Source organism: Hirundo rustica, chromosome 1 (assembly GCF_015227805.2).
Source record: "Hirundo rustica isolate bHirRus1 chromosome 1, bHirRus1.pri.v3, whole genome shotgun sequence".
Classification (NCBI taxonomy): domain Eukaryota; kingdom Metazoa; phylum Chordata; class Aves; order Passeriformes; family Hirundinidae; genus Hirundo; species Hirundo rustica.
This window is the reverse complement of record NC_053450.1, coordinates 34,673,742-34,697,770: the sequence shown is the minus strand read 5'-3', so window position 1 is coordinate 34,697,770 and position 24,029 is coordinate 34,673,742. Positions and strand designations below refer to the sequence as shown.

The 24,029-nt window shown below is 38.6% G+C and overlaps 1 protein-coding gene across 3 annotated transcripts in view; it reads left to right on the top strand.

Annotated features, from left to right (window-relative positions):
* The first annotated feature begins 5,779 nt into the window (after window positions 1-5,779).
* Window positions 5,780-24,029, top strand: part of PREX2 (phosphatidylinositol-3,4,5-trisphosphate dependent Rac exchange factor 2) — a 177,466-nt gene continuing 159,216 nt past the window's right edge. For 2 of the 3 annotated variants that reach the window (XM_040058544.2, XM_040058562.2), the window contains exons 1-2: window positions 5,780-5,915; window positions 10,714-10,917. In XM_040058544.2, coding sequence (XP_039914478.1) covers window positions 10,777-10,917 — 141 coding nt within the window. In that variant the 5' untranslated portion in view covers window positions 5,780-5,915; window positions 10,714-10,776. Of the gene's footprint in view, window positions 5,916-10,484; window positions 10,618-10,713; window positions 10,918-24,029 lie in introns of those variants that run through there. The other variant, XM_040058553.2, reaches the window with a different exon arrangement.

Genomic DNA, 24,029 nt, shown 5'->3' with positions numbered 1-24,029 from the left:
TTTCACAAGCCCTGCTGCCCTTTGCTGGAAATGCTGTAGCACCTTTACTACCTCACTTCTAGTGTATGTGTACATGGATGAGATCCAACCCTTTCCCAATCCAGAGCCTCCTCTTCCCCAGGCTACAGAGCCCCAGTCTAGGCTAAACTGACCCAGATATATACAGTAATGATAGCAGATCAAGTTCCTGTATTATGAAATGTGTCATGTTTTATCAAAGAATGATGCAATAAAAAGGATATTTTCTGCCAAAAGGAATGCAAGCCTTGGAATTTGGAGTTGTACTTCAGAAGTGGCTCAATTTCTTCATCCAGGTAATATGATCGTCCAAGGCTTGGTACGCTAGATCTTACCGCAATAATTCCTTTCATTGGTTTGATAAACCTCAGTTCACCAGTCCTTGCTGGAAGTCCAAATCCTGCATCTGGCATTATTTATGGAATTTATTCCATCAATTTCATCTATTTCACCAGGCATTTATTTATGGAATGAAGTGCCAGGGCTCTAACATCACTGTCTCACAGGGAAGCCAAACTGCACTAACAAGTGCTGGGCAAATCTGCGATAACTCACTGGGACAGCAGGTCTTAGAGCTGTATTATGTATTACCCCCTTTGTAATGTAAAAATAAAATCTTTTTATTGCATTAATTTGAAAAGCAATGGGAAAGATAATCATTGAGGCAACATTATCACTGTAACAGAAATTCTGTTGTCGGAGAAGGGAAAGTCTATCAGATATTACAATTTATACAGATTAGCATAGGTGTTACTGTTTAGTCTCCTATGGTGAAATTCCTGTCAGTGTAGGATTGCTGCCCTTTACTGATAATTCTGGTTTACAACAGCAACAAATTTTGTCTCTTTTCAGTAGGATGTACTTTGTGGAAACACTGCCAGGTATTTTTGACATTATGTGAGCAAGGAAGTGTGAGTGATGAAGGCCCATGAAAACATAAAAGCTGCCAGGAAAAAAAAAACCAAAAAAAAAAAGTCAAGAAAGAAAGAAGAAAAAAAAAAAAGCAGCCTCTATTGATTTACAGGTTAGTGGTACTCAAATGCATAAATGGAACTAGTAAGTGGTAAGCACCCAGAGGTGTGTGAGGTGAAATGGCTTAATGGTGCTTGCACAACAAATCAGTGGTAAACTCCAGATTCAGTTATTAGGTTACTGTTTTCATCCTGTTCTTCATCATGTATAGTGAAACATTTTTTAAATTGTGATTTCATATTGTTGACAGAACATATTTGCGTGCTTTTTGGCTGCACAAACATTTCTGCAGTTCCTTCCAGTGGTCATGGAGCACCTGTGCAGGAAACTCTCTAGAGTCCAAACAATGTCATAGCAGCTGAGTGGGAATTCTTACTGTGGAAAATAGAAATTCTGCTTCCACAGGAAATTCCTAATCACCTATTCCCATAGCTGCCATAATGCACTTATTGCTACATGGCCTTTATAGATGGCCATAAATGGTTGCTGATCCACACCTAACTTCTACTCAAATTACTGATTTTTCAGCACTCATAAATCAGTGTGCTGCCACTGGCAGACACATTTATATCCTGCATCTAGCAAGCTTTTGTCTTAGAGCAGCATTACACTGCTGCTGAACATAAACAGTTCTATTAGGCGTAGAGCAATACTTAACTTAGCTAATAATGAAGAAGAGGGTAATATTGAGACATTACTTGGCTTCTTCTCAGGTTTCATTGCTTCTTGGCAGAACAAAAGTGTTTCAAAAATCAGCATAGTTGGCAAGTCGTGCATTCCATTCATAAGGAGAAGTTACTCAGTGATGGATGTCATACCAGGCTGAGTATAAAGAACAACAGTGTAACCAGCAGGTTGAGGGACGTAATTCCTCCCCTGTGTCCGGCGCTTCAGAGAATGCTGCTGGGGCACAATAGCCAATTTTGGGATCATCAGTACCAGACAGACATTGACATGCTGGAATGAGTCCAGCAGGGAGCCAGCAGGAAGCTTATGGAGTACAAGAAGTGGCTGAGAGAACCAGATGGGTTTGTTCAACCTGTAGAAGAACAGGCAGGGGTGGTGCTGCTCTCGGTAACTCTCTACAAATTATGGAGAGATTAAGCCAGAATCTTCTCAGAGTTATACAGTAGAAGGATGATGGGCAACAGACGTAAATAAGAACATGGAAAATGTTGATGGTACATGGTGAAAAAACCCCATAGAAGTGGTAAAACACTGGAATAGGTTTCCCAGAGTAGTAGATACTACAAACTCAGCTACATGGCTTTCTCTCATTATACTTACTTTGAGCAGGATGTGTAATCTAGGCGTGACAGAGGTCCTTGTAATCTATATGATCTTTTTGATATATGTTACTTTAATAATTCTTTATTTCCTTACAGTCTCTGCTATAGGGATCAAGAAAAAGTATTTTATAACTACAGATAAACCCACACCAATTAGACAAATCCCGTCTGATTGACTTTTCTGGATTCAGAACTGGTTATTATCTGGTCCCACAGTGCAGGAAAATGAGACATAGCCTCCAAATCTAGAGGTAAACCAGGCCAAGTATTTTTGAACCACTTGCATTAGTAGTTGTACATGTGAAATAAAGGAAGTTTCTCATAGTCTCAAATGGCTGCATTCAACTTGTCCCAAAATTGGGGAATGCTGTTGTCTTGAACAGTTCCTACCTGAAGTGCAAGGACTGTTACTTTGACTATCTTTCTTCCATTATAAACAGCAATTAGCTAGTAACAAAAAATAGCAATGTGGTTGTTTTTTTTTTTTTTTTTTTTTTTTTAATCCTAACCTTAACACTTAACATCACAGGTCTTTTCCCTTATAGGAAGTGTAGGAGAATAAACATGTACCAGGTCCCAGTCATGTTGCTTAATGCCTGAATGGTAGTCATTTGCATCATACCATAAAGTTATTTTTTAAATTGATATATCAAATTGTGTTATGGAAGCTAAATCCTGGAAGTCAGAGGAGCTGAATGAATAAGTTTGTCTTAAAAAAAAAAAAAAAAAAAAAAAAAAAAAAAAAAAAAAAAAAAAAGTTCCACATCCTTGTTCAATCAGTGTTGCCTGAAAGAAATTTTTACTTCTAGGGTTGACATTTCATATTCCACTGGGGACAAACGATGTGAATATATTTATAACATCATATATGTTATCATGATAGGTAGAAGTGAAAGGGAAATTTAACAAGAAAGTGACTCAGAGCAAATTATCATGTTTTATGAAAAGTATTCTACAAACATCTAGTTTGTGTAATCATGTATAATCATTTTATGGTTGATGACCTAAGTATATTTATAAAGAAATCTGTGTGTTTTTGTTTAGTTCATAGATATTTGTTGGCAGTGAGTTTTAATTTTCTTTTTAATATTTTCTTTCTTTTTTCTTACCTTTCTAGGGAAGAAAATTACATTAAAACCTGCAGTAAAATATTCTTTTCTTATACACAGCTAAAATAAATGAGTGATAGTTCAAGTAGGGTTATGCTGTTAGTCCGTATTTCATCTGAGTCTTTAACGGTCAGTGAAGCTAATGGAGTTATGATGATTTATGTCAGCTGATGATCTAACCTTATTTCATGTTGTTTTGTGGTTGAAGCACATGGCTGGGCCTGCAGGGCCTTGTCTTGTTCCCTGTTTGGGCAAACAAACAAAGAACATCCAAATATACATATCATAGTTTGTCTGTGAACTATCTTACTATAAAATAATAAGCTGCCATTGTGGTAAACCTGTCATTCAGATTTTGCTTTCGCTTAATTCTGCTTTTAAAACCAGAAGGTTTTAGTTCTTCATAGAAAAATCTAGCAAATGAACACTGGAACACTGCTATACTTGGCCTTGATCTTTGGGCATGTCCAGTCTTACTCTGCTTTTCTGCTGATAAGCTCTAAGTTTTTAAAGCCTTCATTTTGGCAGAGGCTTCATCTTCTGACAGCAGCAATCCTACCTAGGGAAGCAAAAAATTCAGATTTCTCTGCAGTAGTTATCATTCTTTCAGCTCTTTAATAATGAAAATGCATCAACCATAATAAAATCCAAATTAATTTTTCAGCTTCAAGTCGTCTTTTCTTGATTGATAGGTCTTGCTAGAGCCCTTACTTTGGAATAGTTTCAAAATATTTCCTGCTCCGGTCTTGTACTCTCTGAAGGGTTGGAGATGCAAAATATCTGCTTTGGGTATCATCAACATTAAATCCCTGGAGTATAATAGCAGTTTGTTCTGTACTTTCAACTTTAACCAATGAACTCTGTATCTCAGCTGTTTTTTATTATCTGTGGAAGTTGCTGCACGGCAAAAGGAGCTCGGAGAAAAGAGGAGCTTAGCTGTCACGTACCTTATAGCACATCATAACTTGAACAATCTGTATTTACTCTTGGTTTGCCAGAGGCAGGGAGATGGTGCAAGTATTGGTCACTTAAAAGAAAATGGAAATCTTGAGACCAATCAAATGCTTTTTGTTTTGTGCTGGTATTGCCAGTGTGACTGGTGTTCTCTTTACATGCATGTCTAGCTTGCTTCTGGACATCTGCTTTATGTTACCTCTCCTTGCCTGCTCCCCACCCTCTATCTCAAACACATATTTGGGAGCATAAAAATAATTTCTGACAATGTATGAATTGATGTAAGTTTTTTTTCTGGTCTTGAGCTTTAAGTTAATTGATATTTGAGGGTCCTGTATCACTCAATCCAGCAATTATAGCAAAGTACAATTTTTTTTTAACCCAATTAGAAGCCTTGTTTAGTTTAATATTTTCAGCAAACATTAACAGTATCTTATACCACACATGCAGTAACTGGAGAGATTATTATTAAAAAAAAATAATTAAAAAATACCTAAGTCATTGTCCAAGAGTAAGAACATTAAAATACTTGGAGAAAAAAACAAAAAAACCCACCTTTTTGAACATCAAAGCAAAGATTTTTGTTAAATAAAATATTTAATGTATTAATCTTTGAATAACAATAGTAAGTCTCTGCTCTCTGAGGGACAAAAGTTCCTTACTAAGATGTGAAAAGAATACCCCTTGTATCAAAGGTATTTCAAGCTGAAAGAGAGCCTGGGTCTAGACTTAATGTACTTGCTAAAATATAATGGCTGCCTGTAAAAGTCAGATACAGATCTGTCTTGTAGCTTGTACCAGCTGATGAATCTAATGTTCCTTCTATCTCCAAAGTCCTTCAAAATAGTTGCATGTGTTTATATAACAGTTCAACAACTAGTGTTGGAAAGTTATTGATGAGTTACTGCCCTGGGATTAAATATTAACAAACAAACATGCTACACTCTAAATTTAGAGAACTTTCTGTACATCAGCTAACATTATTCCTGAAAGCTCTTAACCAGTTTCTTCTTATAATAAGATTGTTTTTACTTTTACCCTAAAGTAAACTGAATGGAAATTCATTATGCTTTTCTTTGTATCATACTTTGTCTGTTAGCTAAAAGCCAAAGATGTAGTTATTTTTCTGTCATTGTTTCCACACAAATCCCTGTTGCTCAATCTCACTTTGGTTGCTTTGCAGAGATCAAAAAAGGTGTTTTAATTGATCAGCAATGGCTTCACTCACATAGTGATATAAAGATGGCGAGCAGCATAAAACACCTGGTACTTCTTATCAAGATGTGTTTTCTGCCATTACTTGTGTAAACGATATTCCTCTTATTTCAGCTTGTATGGTTTACAATTAATATTATTTCAACTTCTTACCAGCTTTAAAAATGTTGCTAAAATAGCTAATATGAAGAGGCTGTAATCAGATGTCTGCAAATCAAGCTGGATTAATTGTCTGCAGCTGTTCTTTCTGTTCTGCTTAGACTTTACACAAGGTGAGGTTTAAATAGCCTTCATCAGGGTACCTAAGTTGGGCTAGAGTCTTGTGGACCCTGTTTTTATTTTGTAATGGTGGTTTCAGGTAAAAGCAATTTTTTTTTCCTGAACTAATTAGAGTTTCTTGAGGAAATCTTGCCATGCATTTGTGTTAGTATGTGTCTTTTAATACCAATTTAAAGTCAAAAGATACTTGGACTAATTCTGCTCCTCTCTTGGGATTCTGTGTTCATGCTGGCCCATGCTAGATACCCTTCTGAAGAAAAACTATCTGTAGTGATCACTTCTTATTCTAGGACTTGGGTGGCTTTTGCTGTAGGATTTCTTAAAGGTACAATTTATCCTCACAGGGAAAATCAAATACATTCATTTAAGTGAAATGCAAATCACCCTTTTTATTAAGAGCTATAATCTCTGTATATAATTTTAGATTTATTTTTTGATAAATCAGGTTTGGCTCATGCATCAGCAGTTCTTTCCATGCTAAGTAAAGCTGAACGTTAAGGTTTTGTTTACTACAGATGCTTGCTGTGTCCCTCATGTTGGTGGGAATAAAATTATTAAAAGACTTTTGCAAAGATACACACCATCATAAGAAGCTCCTGGAAAAGTTTTGTGGTGAAGTCTTCTGCATGCATACTTGGGAGAGCAATGCTGTAACAGCTTGGGGTAAAAAGTCTGGTTTTGGGAAGGAAATCAGCTTGTATCCAGAATACCTGTAGAAAGCTTTTGATTATATGAGCTCACTCATGATGTTGATGACTATTTTACAGTGAAGATTATAACTTACTATGCTTGGGACCATTTAAATGTCTTTGTAGTTAAAGCACCTTCATATTTTTTTCCAAAATGCGATAAAGGAAGGTTATAGAACTGATTGTTTTGGTTCATCCTGTACATATAATGACTTACCTTTAAAACCTGTGGTTGCAAAGTTGGTTTGGTGTAAACTCTGTTGTGAATGAACTGACAGTAATGTGTCCAAAGTGAATTTTGCAGTTAATTTACTCTCCAGCACTTACCTCGTAACGCTTTACAGCTAGTCCCGTATATATTAATCTTTTAATTGCACTGTATGGTAACTAGAGACACCTGTAAAGAAACTGTTTTTATTCTGGTGAACTTTTTTAGTGTTTGTTACCACATTTGATGCATGGGCCTCTTAGTAATTCTTAAGGACTTTTTGTTTGTCTTTTTTTTTTTTTTTTTTAATAGAAAAATTAGTTTTAGCTCTCTCTTAAAATAGACAATTTTAAATTCCCAGCTGGACTGAGGAATCCTTTACAGTAACACAGTTCTGTAACACAAAATAATGTGCCCTGCAGAACACTTGACTTCATTCTTGTGTGATACTGGAGCTGTCTTGCATTGATACCCATCATTGAGTGGCAATGCAGAAACAAATCCGTGAGGTTTTCCAATAGAAACCATAAGTGTCATGGCAGATCATTAAAGTTTAATTGCTATCATCTGTCATGCATAAGATATTTAATAAAGAATCTTGGTCCATATCATCAGATAAGACCACAAAGATTACTAAGGAAATGGAGGACCTCACATATGTGGAGAGGCTGAGGCAGATGGAACTATTCAGCCTGGAAGAGAGAAGGTTCATGGGCAATCTTATCCTAGTTTCTAAATGCTTAATGGGAGGGAATGATGACAAGGAGCCAGATTTTTCTTAGTAGTGCAAGCTGACTGGATGAGAAGCAATGGGTACATATTAAAAACCATGAAATTCTGATTGAACAAGAGAATTTTTTTTTTTTTTTTTAAACTGTAGAATACTGGTCAAACACTGGCACATGTTTCCCATAGAGACTATGGAGTTCTGTCTGTGGAGTTATTCAAAACCTGGCTGGACAACCTGTCCTGTTGCTCTGGGCATTCTGTCGCAGGAGAACTGGACTGGATCTGAAGAGGTCACATCCATCCTCAGTTATTTGTACAGGCCATATGTGTTGCCATATTTTTTTCAACAGGATTCTAAGTAGAAATCCAGCTTGGGCCTCAGATACCCTTGGATCAAAATAGTTCTTCTTGGATTCTAGACTTATAACATTCCATGGGAATGGTATGGTTTTTCCAGTTTCTCCAAGTCAGTGTCTTTCCACCTAGGGAGCAAGAATTGCTGTCTCCCACATCCTAGCATAACCAATACAGTGTTTTACCCAGCACTCCCTGTCTAAAATACAGAAAGAAAGTTATCTGCTAGTCAGCTTTCCTGCTACATCACAGTGTAAAATCGGCCGTTTAGTTGCTTGAAATGTCTTGTTCAGGCTTTTTTATCCTTTGTCTCCATAGTTTACCGTTTTTCTACTTTGTCCTTTTTTTACTCAATTTTGGTGTAGTGAAAACTACAATTGGAGCAATTTAGCTTTTTACCTGAAACTAGGGGAAAATAGTAATTTGCCCTATGTCTTTATTACTTCAAGCAGGTTTGTCAGGAAAATTGGCTGAGCCTGTAGGCACGTATGTTTTCCATAGATTGTGTCTGGTACTTAAAATGACTTTTCCTATCACTGCACATCTGCTGTGGGTTTTGCTGGGTTCAGTGGCTTTAGATGAGTCATAAAAAAAATCTCTTGTGTGTTGTCCCTAATGCTTTTGCTGGCCCAGATAGCTGGAGCTGCTTGCTTCAATGAAGAAGCATTGTGTGAGGGCAGCAGGAGTGTAAACTAGGACAAGAATCACTTTGGCTTTGAGGTTTTCTGGCAGTGAGATACAAACTTGTAGGGATTCTTGGTTTTTACTTCTATAGACAATGGGAAAGAAATACTAGGCTGCTGCTCCTGCCTCTCTTAGCTGTCACCTTGGTCTGTGAGTGTCACGGGACAACAAATGGCACACGGCTGAAGCTGAGAGCACAGGGGAGTGTCTGAAATCAAACCATGGAGCGGACCTTTATTTCTGCTTTCCCAAAAGAAAGAGAGGGTGCTTTTTGACAGGAAATTTAACAAGTTTGAGGTGTTAGGTTATGACTGAGGGTTGAGTGCCCCTGAAGAAGGGCACCCACATGCATTCATGAATGTGAAACAATAGCGTGTCCTACTCCAGTGGCTTTGGATCTTTTTTTTTCTGGTTGCCAATTGAGAGCTTCATCATGGGGTTCGTGGGTGATTAGAAGTAACATTTTTGATGCTAATGCAAGCAGATGTGAAACACCTAATCTCCTCCACACGATCAGGGCAGATGCCACAGAACCTCAGGACTTTGGGGCAGTGTCTCACTGATGAAGCCCACCAAGAGGATGAAAAAGTTTTGAATATCAGACATGTTGTCTATTTTAAACACGTTTTCTAAAGAAAGAGGCTTCAATGAGCTGTGTTTGGCTTTTCAATCCATCAGTCCATTTGAAACAAATTTAGCAGGGCCATGAGGTACTCAATAACCTGAAATTTTGATTTCCGTGAAAATCAGTGTCTGTTTTTGAAGTGGACCAGTGCCTTATTGAGAAAGGAGCTTATGTTGAGGTCAGCAGGCAAGTTCCAGGTTTATCTGCACATGCATAAATGGCTGAGCAGGTTACATGTGGCAGAATTTGTCTCAGCAACTGCTGCTCCTTGCCTTGGCTTTATGCACAGGAACTGTTTGTGTCTGGGAAGGGGAGGATGCAAGGAAGTAGGTCAGATTCAAAGAAATAGGCTTTTTTCTTTTTTCTTTTCCTCTGCTCTTTGGGAAACTTCTTGTGGGAAGTGTATTCTCTGTTTCACAAAAAATGTCTGAGGCAGACAGCTTGTTGATGCCTAGTTATCAGAACAGAAATGTCTTTGCCTATTTTCTCCCACTAAAGGATTCCCCTCATTCCCTCAACTTGTATCTACAGCTGTAGAAGAGTTTTACTCTCAGGTTTTAATTTTATTCTGTCCCTTTAGGATGTTGCAGGTTTAAAAAGAGTTGATATGGAATACATAAGTTTGAAGACCTATATTTTTTTTTCCAGTCACAAACTAAAGAGCTAGCCAGAGAAAACTTCAGCTTTCATTAGTGGTCTTCAAATTCATATGGTAGTGTCCTTCATAGATTTCTGTCTTCAAGAAATCAGTTCCCCTTGTCTAAAGTAGCTGTATACTTTTTGCTAGCTGTTTGAAATACCTACCGGATTATATTTTATCCTTTTAATGTATCATGCAAGTCTGATAGGCAGATAGGAAAACTGTAAAACGTAGAGTTTATAGCACTTTGTTTCAATAAACAAGCAAACCAGCCAACCTAAACCCCCCTCACTATCTTCAAAGTCTTTCTCTGTACCTGCTCAGCACACGCTTAGCTGTGTATGTTTGCTCGGGAGACTTTCACAGCTCGTCTTTATAATACACATTGTAATGTACATCTCGTGGGAAGGTGTGGAAGGGGAAGTTGAAATGGCTCTTTGCTGATGATAAAATCAAAACAAAAACAACTGCCGATTCCCTGGCCGGCCAGCTTGCTGGGACATTTTTATAATTCTTTTACTCTCTTGTTGGAGGTCTCCAATTAGCCTCAAACTGGAGCTCGCAGCTTGTGTGTGAAACAGGCAGCTGCTGGCACGCAATCCTCCCTGAAGTTGTTTCCTTTCCTTTTTCCTGAGATTTAGCGAAGGGGGGGAAGGGGTTGGAGTCACATGGATACAAAGCTTTTGATTAATGTCCAAGTCTGTGCCGCTGCGGAGGCTTTCCAACCTCTCAGCTAGCAGGGCGAGCTGGGAGCCAGTGACCGCTCGCTTCCTCCAGGCTGTGTCCCCTTCCTGACGGGAAAGGAGCGCGCTCTGGGGCGGCTCGTCGCCTCCGGACCGCCGCGGGAGCGGGGTGAGCGGGGGCCGCGGCTGCAGCGCGGCCGGGGACCGGCCCGAGCCCGGCCCCGCTGTGTAACTTGGCGGGGTCTTTTGTTGTCCTTGTCCGCAGCGCAGCGCCGGGGCGCTCCGGGGAAGGCGCCGGGCTGGGAGCACCGATCCTCCTCGCTGCACCATGACAGAAGAAAGCAAGGGGGAAGGCAAGGGGGAGAGCGGGAAGGACTTGGAGAAGCAGCTTCGCTTACGCGTGTGCGTCCTCAACGAGCTGCTCAAGACGGAGCGGGACTACGTGGGCACGCTGGAGTTCCTGGTGTCGGTGAGCGGCGGGGCCGCGGCCGCTCCCGCAGCTGCGCGGGGCAGGCGGCGGGAGCGCGGCAGCCGCGGGACTCCGGGCCGGGAAGGGGCTTCACCCCGAGCGTTTGCTTGGAAGGGAGGGAGAGTAGCAGGTTTTGAAGCAGCCGAAGAGGGGCCGTGCGTTGCCCCCTCCCCCCGGTTCCCCGGCCGCGCTTTGGCGCTGATGATCTCGCACCTCCGCGCCTGGAAGCGGATGGGAGAGACGCGTTCGGGCTCCCCCGAGCCTAAGGGGTGCGGGGACTTGTGTTGGTTTTAGGGCGCCGCAGTTCCACTACTTGCGGTGGTCTTGGAACCCCAGCGGTGCAGGGGGGAGGGAGCAGGACGGAGGGGGTGCTGGTGTGCAGCAGCTGCTTGGCATTAAAGCCACATGTGGCGTTCACTCCTGCCTTGTGATAGAGGGTCAGCTGGGAAGCTGGCGCATTCTGCTGAGCTTCCTTCTGCGTTTGACTATCACTGTTGATAGGATTATTGGTGCCAGGTAATACCTTGGTCAGAGAGACAGGAGTTCTCACTCTTTCAAAAAGCCGAAGCAGGAAATTATTGCAGAACAGATGCGGGCACTGTTTCATTTGCGCCTGATCTTGGTAGCATCACTTTAGGGCTCTGATGTGGTAAGTCCAAATCAGCTGCTTCAGGTTGCAAAAGTCTTCACGGTAGCCCCATCATACATTTCTCTTCTCCTGTCCCATTGAAGAGGGGAAATCCTTCCAACTGCAAACTTCCTGCTTTGCTGCCTTGAGAATTGTGGACTTTCTGCTTATTACCATGAAAGAGGAAATTCTTAAGTTGGCTGTGACAGGGAGAATAAAAGCACAGACATTGGAGTGAAATAAGATCTACAGAATAGCTTATTTTCTCCATATGTTTATCCTCAGTAGAACCATGAAAAATGGTAAATGGTCCAGTGTGTTGGGTTTTTCTGTTTTGGTTTTTGTTTTGTTTTGTGGTTTGTTTTTTTTTTTTTTTTTAAGGTTAGGATGTATATTTGAATAAGGGGCTGTGTGATTATTTTACGTGCTTCCGTTTAACGATCGGGTTTTACCTATTTTAAAAACAAAAACCAAAACAAACCTATTCTAAGGCAATGTTCTTCCGTATTTTACTTTAAGCCAGAAATTTGGTGTATGCCAGAGTCTTGGATTTCAGCAAATTTGAAGGATTTTAATATTTTTAATTTTGAATTCTAAGGTTTTAGACATAAGATATCTGAGTTCAAACAGTAAGTGCTCACATGCTCCCAAGCATCAGAGTCTGTATGTTTTTCAAGTTCTATCCAGACACCGAATTCAGTAATAAGTCTTTTTGCAATTTGGATCAAGATGATCTGAATAAATCATGTGGAGAAAGGGAGACTGGTTGGCGTTAAGTACTTGGTTCTACATAAGCTTTCCAGATTCATTAACGATTGTGGACAGGGTTCAAGTGACAGTTCAGAGATGTAAATCCATCACAGAGAAATGTCACATGTTTTAATTATACCTCTCAGTTTTGTTTGAGGAAACAATTTCTGAGCTTTCCTTTGGTCTGCCTGCGAGGGCTGCTGTTGCGATCAACTGTGGTGGTGGATTTATGGGCTAGGACCAGTGTGGAGACCATCACATTGATTTTACATAAGCCATCAAAACCATCATTGTGTGAGGGGTTTGTGTTCCAGTCAAAGTTAATAGCTGGGCTTCCAGGTCATCTCAGCATCATCAGTGGAGCTCATTGTGGTAGAAACCATGTTTCCTTTATGACTGAGAAGCCAAAGCAAGTTACAGTCTCCTATTACCTGCAGTTTTCACTGTAGTTAATAGGAAATAGGGTATTCTCTTAGGTAAATAAAAAAACCTGCTGTACGTGGCTAGAGAATGAAGAGGTTATAAGGTGGAAGTGCCTTGCTGGTGTTTGTCAACACAGGAAATGCTTTGTTGGTTTCCCTACACTGGAAACATACCTATGATATGCTAGATTTATTTAGGTTCTTTTGTTTGTGTTGGAATTGAAGGGTATTGCTCAGAACAGGTTTCTGGTTCATTACAGGTTTTTACAGTCTTTTTTTTTTTTTTTTTTTCTGGCCTACTCCTCTATGATTGCTTATCTTCCACTCATCAGTGTAGTGAAAAATAGCTTGGTTGTATGTTCTGTCAAAAGTCTGTAACGCTGTAAGGTGCAAAGCAGAAGATTTGATGTATTTGCTACTTTATTAGGTAGAAGTAGCTGAGTAGTCATTCCCACATGGATTCATTCATCTCTTCTTTTTTGGCTTTATGCTGTGTAAATGCAGTATGTTGTTTTACATCTGCACTCATCACAAAACAAATCTGAGTGGAAAGGTCTGGTTGTATTAATATTATTCTTTTGTATCTCCTGAATCTTCCAGTAATAAACTGTTGTAGTGTAGTCTGTTGGGATTGCGGTGATACAGAGGAATAGAAGTTTTGGGCCAGTTGTGGTGAGGTATGTAAACATATGTGAGGTGGAGAAACTTAAGTTGCCCAGTAGTGGCAGCAATGTTGGAGGGAGGAGGCATGCACAGGAAATTATGAATAAATGCTTATACTTTTCCTTCAGATGTTTCATTGTAACATTTAGAGTGTCATTGAAATACCAGAGTTTTTGCTCCTTGTAGCATTTCTTAAGAGTAACAAGTGATGGAAGAATTTACTTAAGACACTAAAATGCCTTTTAAAACTATATCTGTTGATGGAGTTTTTTATTTGTTTAAATAAGCTACAATATTAAGTTTCTGTTTTGAACAATTGATACTTTACTGGCTGAATTAGCAACTGGACTTTTTCTGCTTCTGAATGTTCCTGCTGGTGATCATACCATCCTCCTGTGGCAAAATCTTTGTTTTCCCATGAAAGAGAAGCTTTACTTGCAAGAAGAGAGGAAAATCTTTTTCTCCGAGCAAAATACACTTTCTGGAGGGGACAGAAAGCAACAGTTGGTGAATATTTGCACCATCTAAAATAATTCCATGTCATCCAACTGTGTGAGTGATTAATTAATAGTTACCTTGAGTACTTATGCTAAAAATGCTTCAAAAAAGTTGACATTATCAATGTGTAACTTATCTCTTTGATTCTTCAATGTCTGTATTTACTGTGATCCATATAAACATAGGGAAAATTTCCTATATTACTCTTATCAGCACAATTAATCTGGACAAAACGAGACCGAGGGAAAACTTTATCACTCTTTACAAATACCTGAAAGGAAGCTGTAGTGAGGTAAGGGTCTGTCTTTCTTCCCCTGCTGACAAGTGCCAGGACAAGAGTCTGTGCTAGAGGAGGTGTAGATTGGATGTTAGGAAAAAATTGATTCACTGAATGGGTGTTCAGGCATTGGAATAGGCTGCTCAGGGAAGTGGTGGAATCACCATCCCTGGAGGTGCTCAAAAAACATGTAGATGTGGCACCTGGGGACATGGTTTAGTGGTGAACATGGCAGTGCTGGGTTACTGGTTGAACCTGATGATCTTGGAGGTCTTTTCCAACATTAGCAATTCTATTCTGTGACTAGCAAACTAGAGAAAAACTGCATAAACTTTTCTAAGAGTCTCATTGTTCTATGATTTGGTGCTGGGGAATATATGGTTTTTAATGAGAGTTTTTAAAAAATATTCGGGGGTTTTTTTTGTGATTTGCCGACTGTTTTCATGTAAGGTTTCATATACTGTGTAATCAGGGTACTCGTTTGACTGCTCAGCATAGCAGTAGTCAAGAGACCAGTAAAACTGTGGGTGGAAGTTGATGAGACATTAAAAAGTGTATAATAGTAAAGAGTTGCTAAAAAGTGGCTAGTTTAATTTGTCACCTTTTTACCTGATATAAGGCTTAGTTCTTTTTGTGATTTGCACAAATTGACAGTCCAGTAAAGGTGAACCAGGCCATAAAGAATTTTAGGATGCATGTACACATATGTATGTATATATACACATATGCATAGACATATGTAAAATGCACATATATATTTTTTGGAAAGGAACTTTATTTTGGAATAGAAATTGGAAATGTAATCAATCTGCTACACTTGGTACTTCAGGGAATATCCATGGAAGCAGAGTTTAATTTTCTATGGCAGAGATTGTTTCTCTGGCGCAGTTTTGTGTTCTGACAAATTTGACGTTGATGGGAATAGAAGCAGATGTTGGCACTCCTGTAAGCCTTCCCCATGGCCTCAGCTGGGGTGGCTAGTTAGATCTTGAAGCAGCTGGGGGAAAAAAACAAAGCTAGTTTATTATGTAGACTGTAGTATGGTTTACAGCATCTCTCAGTGAATATATATGTTTCTGCCAGTTAACTCTCAAGTATCAGTTTGATTTTGTTACATCCTGCTTACTGTCTTCTGCTTGCACTAAAGTGAACAAATGGTTAGTTTTCTTTAAATGTGCCCTGGTAAGGGAAACTGAATCCTTGCTTTCCAATTGGTATAAAGAGATATTGTTTATGAAGTTTATTGTGCAGCCTTTTCAGTATCTGTGTGACTCCTCAGGATCTGTGTTCCCCTGCTGAACATTCCCTGTCTCTTGGCTCAGTACATATTTCTCTGACTGTTGAGCAGACTAATCATTTGGCGAAGTAATCCAAGTAATTGAGATTTCAGGTAACCTTTATAGTATAATTCATTGTTACTAACCATGACTAGCAATAGGGGATTTATGTCACAGATGAGAACTCCTCAAAATGGTTATGCTATATAATAAAGTTAGATGTTGGGATTTCCATAAAAAAAGAACAGTTTGTAAATGATCTTTAATAGTTGTGGTTTGATACAAAAACAATGTCTGTGTGTTGTTTTTTGCGTGCATGTGTATATATTATCACAGAATACCTTAAATTTGAATGGTCCAGTAGGAATCATCTAGTCCCACTCACTGAATATGTGTGTATCTCAATTACAATGATGATTAGTGACTTCATAGTGCTTTTCATAATTACAATTATATTTTATAAAAGGGATTTAAATGAATGGAAGGGAAGGGTTTTGGCTAGCTGCATTTTTTGATAAGGTTTTGTGATTTCCTTTCTCTTCAGGAAAAGAAAAACAACATTCTATGGCTACTTCATCATGAAAAGTCAAAAGGAAGTGCAAACACAATTACCATAGAAAGTCAATATCTTTTCCATTCCCTTCCAATTCTGGTGTTTTTAACTTGCTTAAGTGTTAACAAAAAGTGTGAATGTGGCATTCTATTTTTATTTGACTTTGCTTGTCTGTATCAATGGCACTACCTGTGGTTCCTATCAGAGTAAGGGTAACTGCTTAAATGCTGTTTATTTCTTTGTAACCCCTACCCCAAGGTTGAACACTCTGCTTTTCTCCTTTATGGAGTGGATTAGCAAGAAAGTGGGGTGGGGTTTTTTTTGTGTATGTGTGTTTGTATGTCTTTGCTAGGTGAGCACAGAGTTCCTGCAATGTAGGACAACGGCAAAAAGCAGAATTTTTCCTGAAGAATTTTCAAGTACATATCTTCTCTTGTTCGGAGTTGGAGGGATTTATGCTAGACAATGACAAATGTTTCATACTTTTCAATGTATTTCCTCTTACTGCTCTCAGATGCACTTAGATTGTATTGTGAAAAACTCTTCTTTAGGAAGAAAGGTAGTTGTTTGAGCTGGTCAGTGAAAAGTTTAGAATACTGAAAGGAGAAATCATTGTTCCACAGCATTTAAGGAACTTTTCTGTTCTTAAGCCTTATTGTAGACTAAGACTTAATCTTTTGAAGACTATAATGTGCTTAGAAGTGTTATACAACTTCATGATTTATCTGTATTTATAAATAATATTTGCATTTATTTCTTTGCTCTGCCTTATAGCTCAGTCTGAACTCTGCTGACATATATTTCACAAATTTGTACTGTGAGCTGCTAATTTAGGAGAGGCTGCTTGGAGGGCACCATCCGTCAAAACATCCAGGTTTAAGTTATTTCATACAGCCTGATGCTCTTGAATAGTATGCTGTTGGCAGTAATTTCAAATATTTATGGAGACATAATTTTCAGCTTCTTTCAGCAGTAATTTTTGTCACCATTTTATGAACACCAAGCTTTTAATATTAGGTATCCTAAGGTTGGGTTGTATTTATTTGGTAATGTTATCATGAAGAGCAATTTTGTCAATTAGACAAAGTCAAAGTCATTGTAACGGTATTAAAACGTGAGAAATTGAAAAGTTCTTTACACTGGAAACCAAAAGGAACTGTCTTTTGGCCAAAATAAATCCAAACTGGCTGTTACTGACCTAAGACACTGGTTGGCCTGACTTGCTGATCTGTAGAAGGCTACCTGTATCTCTAAGTATATGCCCCTGTTTGAAAAGGAATTGGAGTACCCATGAGCGAAGTATAGGCTTGAGCAAGGGAATGAATTTTATTCAAGACGCTACCTTTTTATACAAATGTCTTGAAGAACTTGTACTCACATACTCATGCACGTTCTTTTTCAGAAATTTTGTCTAACTGTTTTTGCTTTAGGACCCAACTACATGTGTATTGATTCAATTTTGTTTGGGATTGAGCAGGATTATCACTGTCTTTGGTGAACATGTGGGATTGGCTACTCAGGAGGAATGCAAGAATGAAGATAGCAAAGTGGAGTCACCACTCCTGGAGGTGTTCAAGAAGAGTCTGAATCTGGTGCTGGGTGATATGTTTTAGTGGTAGAGTCCTGTGCCTGGAATAGCTCTGTTCACCTGTACAGGCTGGGGGCTAGGAAGCAGCTTTACAGAGGTTACTCTGGGAGTGCTTGTGGACAAGAAGTGGACTGTGAGTCAGCATTGCACCCTTGCAGTGCAGAAAAGAATTCGCATCCTGGGATGGTTCTAGCAAGGGTGTTGCCAGTAGGTCAAGGGAGGTTACCTACAAGGATTCTTTGCCCTCTGCTGTACATCTGTGGGGCCTCTGAGAGTCAAATTTTTGGCTCCCTAATTGAAGAGATAATTTTACCTGCTGACACAAGTCTGGTGCTGGGACCGAGCAGCAAGGTGAGGAGAGGCTAGGAACATATTGCTGCAAAGAGGCTGAGAGAGCAAGGTTTCTTTGGCCTTGTGAAGGCTCAGTGGTATTTTTATTATTGTCTACAATTCCCCAGTGGATAGATGTGGGCAAGATGCAGCCACGTTCGTCTCAGAGGTGTACAGTAGAAGAAAGAGAGGCCATGGGAAATGGGAATTCCAATGCAATGCGAAGGGAAGAAATATTGGTTACAATAAAACTGTTCAAAAACTGTTTTAAGTTGCTCAGAGGCTGGGTTTTATTTTGCTTAAAGGTCATCTAGTCGAGACTGTACTACCTGTTCTAGTTGACACTGCTCTGTTCAAGCAATTGGCCTAGATGACCTCCTTTCCAACCTTCATGACTCATCAATTTGCAATTTATTGCTATGACAGAAAAAAAAGGCTGACTGCCTTGGAGTTTCAGCCTGTTTCAGGAGAACAGAATTTTCAGGGTTGCATCTCTACTTTGTTTCCTTTATACGCTGAAATTGCAGTGCAAATGGCCAGGCTGGACTGTTCGGCAAATAATTATTCAAAATTCAAGAGAAAAGCCAGGTACACAGTTTTAGTTTTGTTTTTAATTTCAGCTGTATTATATTTGCTCAGAAAACAGATAATCTGGCACTTTTGTGCTGTTTTCTATTCAGAGAGGACTCAATGCATTGCTCTCATTAATAAATCAAGTCTGTGTAGGTCTACAAATGGGAAACGTAGATCTTGATTTTTGGGTCCCTGTGGAAGTTTGTGCCAGAACCAGAAATTTAATCTGAAGATATGATTCCCAGTTCACTACTCTGACAGCAAAGCAACCCTTTCCCTTCATATATAATTGATGCTAAAAGAATGGTTGTCTGCTTAAAATGTCTGAGAAGCTGCATGGATAACTCTTCAAAGCCAGCTTCACTTTGTGCAAGCTTGATTGCTTTTGGGATTGTCTCATAGGCTGCTCACAGTTGAATTTATCCTGTTGTAGGGACAGAACTGGGAAATTAGGGGTTGACATTTATTTTAGGTCTCATGAGATCTCCATATTGCCAAAAGCACAAAGGACAGTCTAACTGCCGAGTCATCCCTGATGAACTTTCGAGTTTAAGGCTGAAGATTCAACATGAAGGGAATGTGCAGGAGAAACAGATAGTTCAGCTGAAGTGAGTACTGGAAAAAAGCAGTAATAAATCATAATAAGGCGGCTTTCTTTATTTCAGTGTAATTTGTGTGATACAGGCCCTTTGACAAATTGATAATACTGTGATGAGTGAGGCAGAATAAATAATCTAATCCTTGACCTTCCTAGGGAAGTTTTATATGAATTCTCATTTCAAAGTGAAATTTGTCCATGGGTGCTGATACTTGTGCCTGAATTTTAAACACATATGTAATGGCATGTTTACTCTCTAAATACATTTTTGCCTATTATAATAACTAGAACAAGTGACCAGTATCAATTGATATGATGGTGAATTTAACTTAGTGTTTTATAATTTGACCTGTGAAACAAATTGTTCCTTTTTCTAAGGATGTTTAAAAGGAGTCATTTCTAGAGTGAGGGATGAATGTGTTCCTATGTGTTAATTTAACAATCCCAATCTCTTTATGCCTAAATCACATATGTTGTGACAGAGTGATTGATGTCTGAGGTGCTATGAATTTTTCCAACAAGGCTGGAAAACCATTTTATTGTATTGCTTAGTATATGCTAAGTTACACCATATCCCTAAATTCCTTGGGTAAGGTATCTGGATTCCTAGGAGAAATAGCGTGCAACAGCATGCTTTGAGAAACCGTCCTCTGACTCTGCAGTGTGGGTGTGGTCTTTGCTCTAAGAGGCACAGAGTCACAGAGGCAGACTAAAGCTCTGCAGCGTATAAACACCACTTCCATTAAAAAGATACCACAGCCTGACAAGGTAGAGGGAGGAAAAACTGGCACGCAACTGTAGAGTTGGTGTTGTGTCACTTGTAAAATGTTTGTGGCTGAATAGTTTGTATTTATCTTTTTGTTGTCTGGGAGGGAGAGCTATTTTACAGAAGCCATAGGAAGCAGGAAGGCAATAAATAAATCCTGATTCATAGAATTCCTTTATAAAAATGGCCACCCTACATTTATAATGAGAGCTGCTTCCTTCCTTCTAGTGTCTGTTGGTTTTTGTTCATGAAAGGTATGATAAAATACTGCTTAAAAATGAACTTGCAGAATACGATAAAGACCTAAAAATGAGACATTTGGAAGGAACCTGTGAATTGCTATGACAGATTTAAAAGGTCTATCCCACCGCCCTGATTCCAGCCAGGACAGGGTTAATTTCTGCAGTAGGCAGGAGAGGGGTATGGCTAGGACTTGGAGCTTATTCTGCATTATCTCACATCATTGGTGGGAGCAGGGAAAGGAGTCCCTTCTGGTTAGGGTAGTGTGGTGGAGGCAGTGATCAGGTATTGCTGTTTGCATCTGAATCATTCACCTCTTTCTGCGCTCTCTGCCATTAGTAATGTTGCGGTTGCTGTTAGTTTTCATATCCCGTTGCTGTTTCCAGTAAATTGTCCTTATCTCAACCTGTGATCTTTGCCTTTTGTGCCTCAATTTCTCCTCTCCAGCCCACCACAAGGGGAGGGGAGAGCAGAGGCTGAGTGAGTCTGTGATCTGTGGTTTCAGTGGGAGCGCTAAACTGGGGAATGCCGTTCCTAAACTACAGCACACTCTAGGGTGGTGGGTTTATTTATTTATTTATTTATTTTATTTTGGTTAGGTTTTTTTTTTTTTAAATAATGGGAAGTAGTAGCATTACTTAGGGAGTTTGTGCTTCACGATTGGGTGCTGTCTCTCCTGAAGAGTGTAGGTGTAGTACCTGGTTGCAAACTAAGTGATTTCTTGGTTTGATTACTTTATTTTTGTGTTTGTGTATTTTTTTTTTTGGCATCTGTAACTTCTTGAAGCCCATAAAATAATTCATTTTATGCATTTTAAATATACTTTCTGAAAATTTAGCTAAATACTTGAATCACTTTTTTTTTTGTTGCAAATCTTACTATTCTTTCTATGAAATCCCTTTCATACTTTCAATCATCTTTCACATTCCTTTGTGATGAATTCTTCTGGTGTCAGTATCATTGATCTTCTGCCTAGCTTTGTTCTTAGTCTTTTGCATACAGTTTTCAGAGGGCAAAAATTAACATCAGCAAATATGCGTAATAGATGTTTGAGGTACTGAATTATGACTTTTCTTGTCATAGTTAAGTACCTCATACTTGTCATAATAACATCTTTCTTGGCTAAAAGATGTTAGAATTCTACAGTGTGTAGTTAACACCTTACCTAGGGCCTTTTTCCACCTCTCTACTTACCTTTAAACATCAAAAGTGGTATTTTTGGTAAGATTCTTAAGTATGACTTGTAGCTGCTGTTTGCTTTTTCTTACCATTTTGTTTTGCTGCATGAACGAGGAAAAGATCTAGAAACTGGTCTCAGTGAAGGATTAAGTGGCCAACCAAGAATCACACCAGGAATAAATACAAGCAGTAAGAGCTATGAGATTACATTTCTGTGTTCTGGAAATAAGAAGGAGAAAATATTAAGGAAAAATACACTAGCAAGGTAGAAAAGGAAGAGGAAAGGTTTACTAAAACTAGTTCTAAGAACGAAAAAACTGCACAAAAATCCCCTTTGAAACATGGCAAGTATGTGATGAGATTTCCTCATATATGTAATATATGTTTCGATAGGATAGGAATCACTGGCTTTTGCAGTGTTGGATTAGATGCTGCTAATGGTCCCAGAAATTAACTGTGTTATTGGATGTTTGCTGTGAGTGTAGAGCACTACAAGTATCAGTCTATTTCTTAGACATCTTCAAATATGGTCGACTTAAGATGTGAAAATACCATTACCTTTGAATTCGGTTTTTGTGTGCTAATTTGTTTTTATTTAATGTTAAAATATTAAATTTCAATAATTATCAAGAGATAATTCAGAATGTTTTATTGGAGAGAACAGCATGTGAGCTGTCTTTAGTTAATCTCTTTTATCAATAGAAGAAACTTTCATGTTTTCAGAAGGGTGTGACTGATTTCAAAAATGCTAAGTTGTAGATTGCTTCCATAATGTTAGAAATATTTTTGTAGAGCAGAGATCTTTCTGTGGCTTAGAGTTACAGTGGAGTCATATTAATCAGAAGGATTGTATCTGTTGCTTTCTTTAAGTGGAAATGTTTGTTTTCTATTAAGATGTTGGTTCTGGAATTCAGTTATGCAGAACAACACGTAAACACCATTAATAATAATATGGGAATTAATTAATGGAAATTACACAATTAATTGGTTGTAGGCCACATTTAAATATCTTGTAATATATTTGGAAGAATTCTTTATCTGGGCAGAAGAGTAAAGAGCTGATGGCAATAACTTTTTATTTGCTGAAGGATTCATTTATCTCTTTGACACTGCATGAGATCCTGTTTATTAAGAATAATGCCTGGAAGTTGGCAGTTATATTCTGTATGAGTGTGTTAATTTCTTCCCATATGCTATGAGGTTGTCCTCACAGGAAATAAAGGGACTTTTTCCCATGTTTAGTTACACTGAACTGTTACAATAGTCAGACCGGACAGAAACAATGGGAAGGAAAGTTTCCTGTTTTCTGCAGATATTGAAGTGGTCTTCGACCCTTACCAAGGAAGATCCTCAGTCCCACTGTGACTGCACAGAGAACTGCTTGTCATTACTGTATGAAGATACTGTGATCTCTCTTGGAAAGCAGTGCTTCACTCTTAAATGTTTTAAGGAAATTTACTGTCCATTCTATCTGTCTCAATTATATCCAGCATCTGCCCTTAGAAATAGCAAATTGACAGCAGGGAATGCTTCAAGTTGCCTCTTTATATGCACTCAGATATATTATGCTGTGTTTAGAATAGTTTTAGGTAGATGATGAAATAAAGTTTGGGCCTGACTGCTATCCTCAAAAGGAAAGCAGAGGAGAATACAAATATAGTAGACTTGGAAGGTTTTCGTAATAGTAAGGATTTGAACTGCAAAAATGAATCATACTTTGTTTTTAGTCTACTGTGCCAGGACAAAATTGGGAAAGGTTGGTAAATCAGCATCTCTGCAAATACTTGGATGAAATTTTCGTGTGAAGCTGAGGATAAATTATGCTGATACTGCTACAATATAAGCTGTGGTTTTTCCATAGGCAAGAAAAGACAGACTCTGACTGCCCACCCCCCCCCCCCCCCCCAAAATACTATGAAAGTCTTTTTAGTCGATATTCAACTTGTAAGTTCAAAAGAGATTACTTGTCTTCAAATTTCACATACTTGTGTAATGGAACAATCCCGTGAGTTGTGGGGGGTGACCATCAGCCATGATTAAAGATAATTTTAATTGGAATACATGAAGATAAAAGTTAAACAGGAGCTGTAATACTGGTAGAATTACTTCAGAATTTCATTCTGTAGACCTTCACTTCATGCAGTGAAGAAACTTCTTCCAAGTTAAAAAATAATTTTTTAAAAAGTAAAAATGTATTTTATAGTTACAGTAGTTTATTTGGTAGTTATACTACCAAATTTTCAGTAATTAAGTTGACTAGTTATGACTCAATCTCATTAAGTTCTTAACTTTAATTTTGTAATGCACTTTTCAACATATAGAGTCCAGTAAAACATAGGTTTTCCAAATTAATTTGCAGGGTACATCTTCACTGAGAAATACTTTTGATTCCTTCACACACTTTTTTGGTTCTGAGTCAAAATTTTCAGGTGAATTAATTAACAACACTTCTCTTGTTTTTCTGTCAAACTTATTTGGTATACAAATGCCTGCTTAAAATGGTCCTCAATGAGTATTACATAAAATACTCAGTTGTGCTGACATCTAAATGGATTTTATGTAGATTACTATACGGTATGTGTGAGCAAGTGGTGCTGGCAGTTACTGTATCCTGAAAAATTAAGGAACAACTGAAGTTTATTTGGGCTTCCTGTGAGAAACGTGTATTGGAAATACACTGGATTAATTAGTTTTCATCCCTATTACAGCAGCATCCAGCACAGGAAGTAAAAATTTTTGCACTTGTAGATTTTGCTAATGAAAAAAGCTT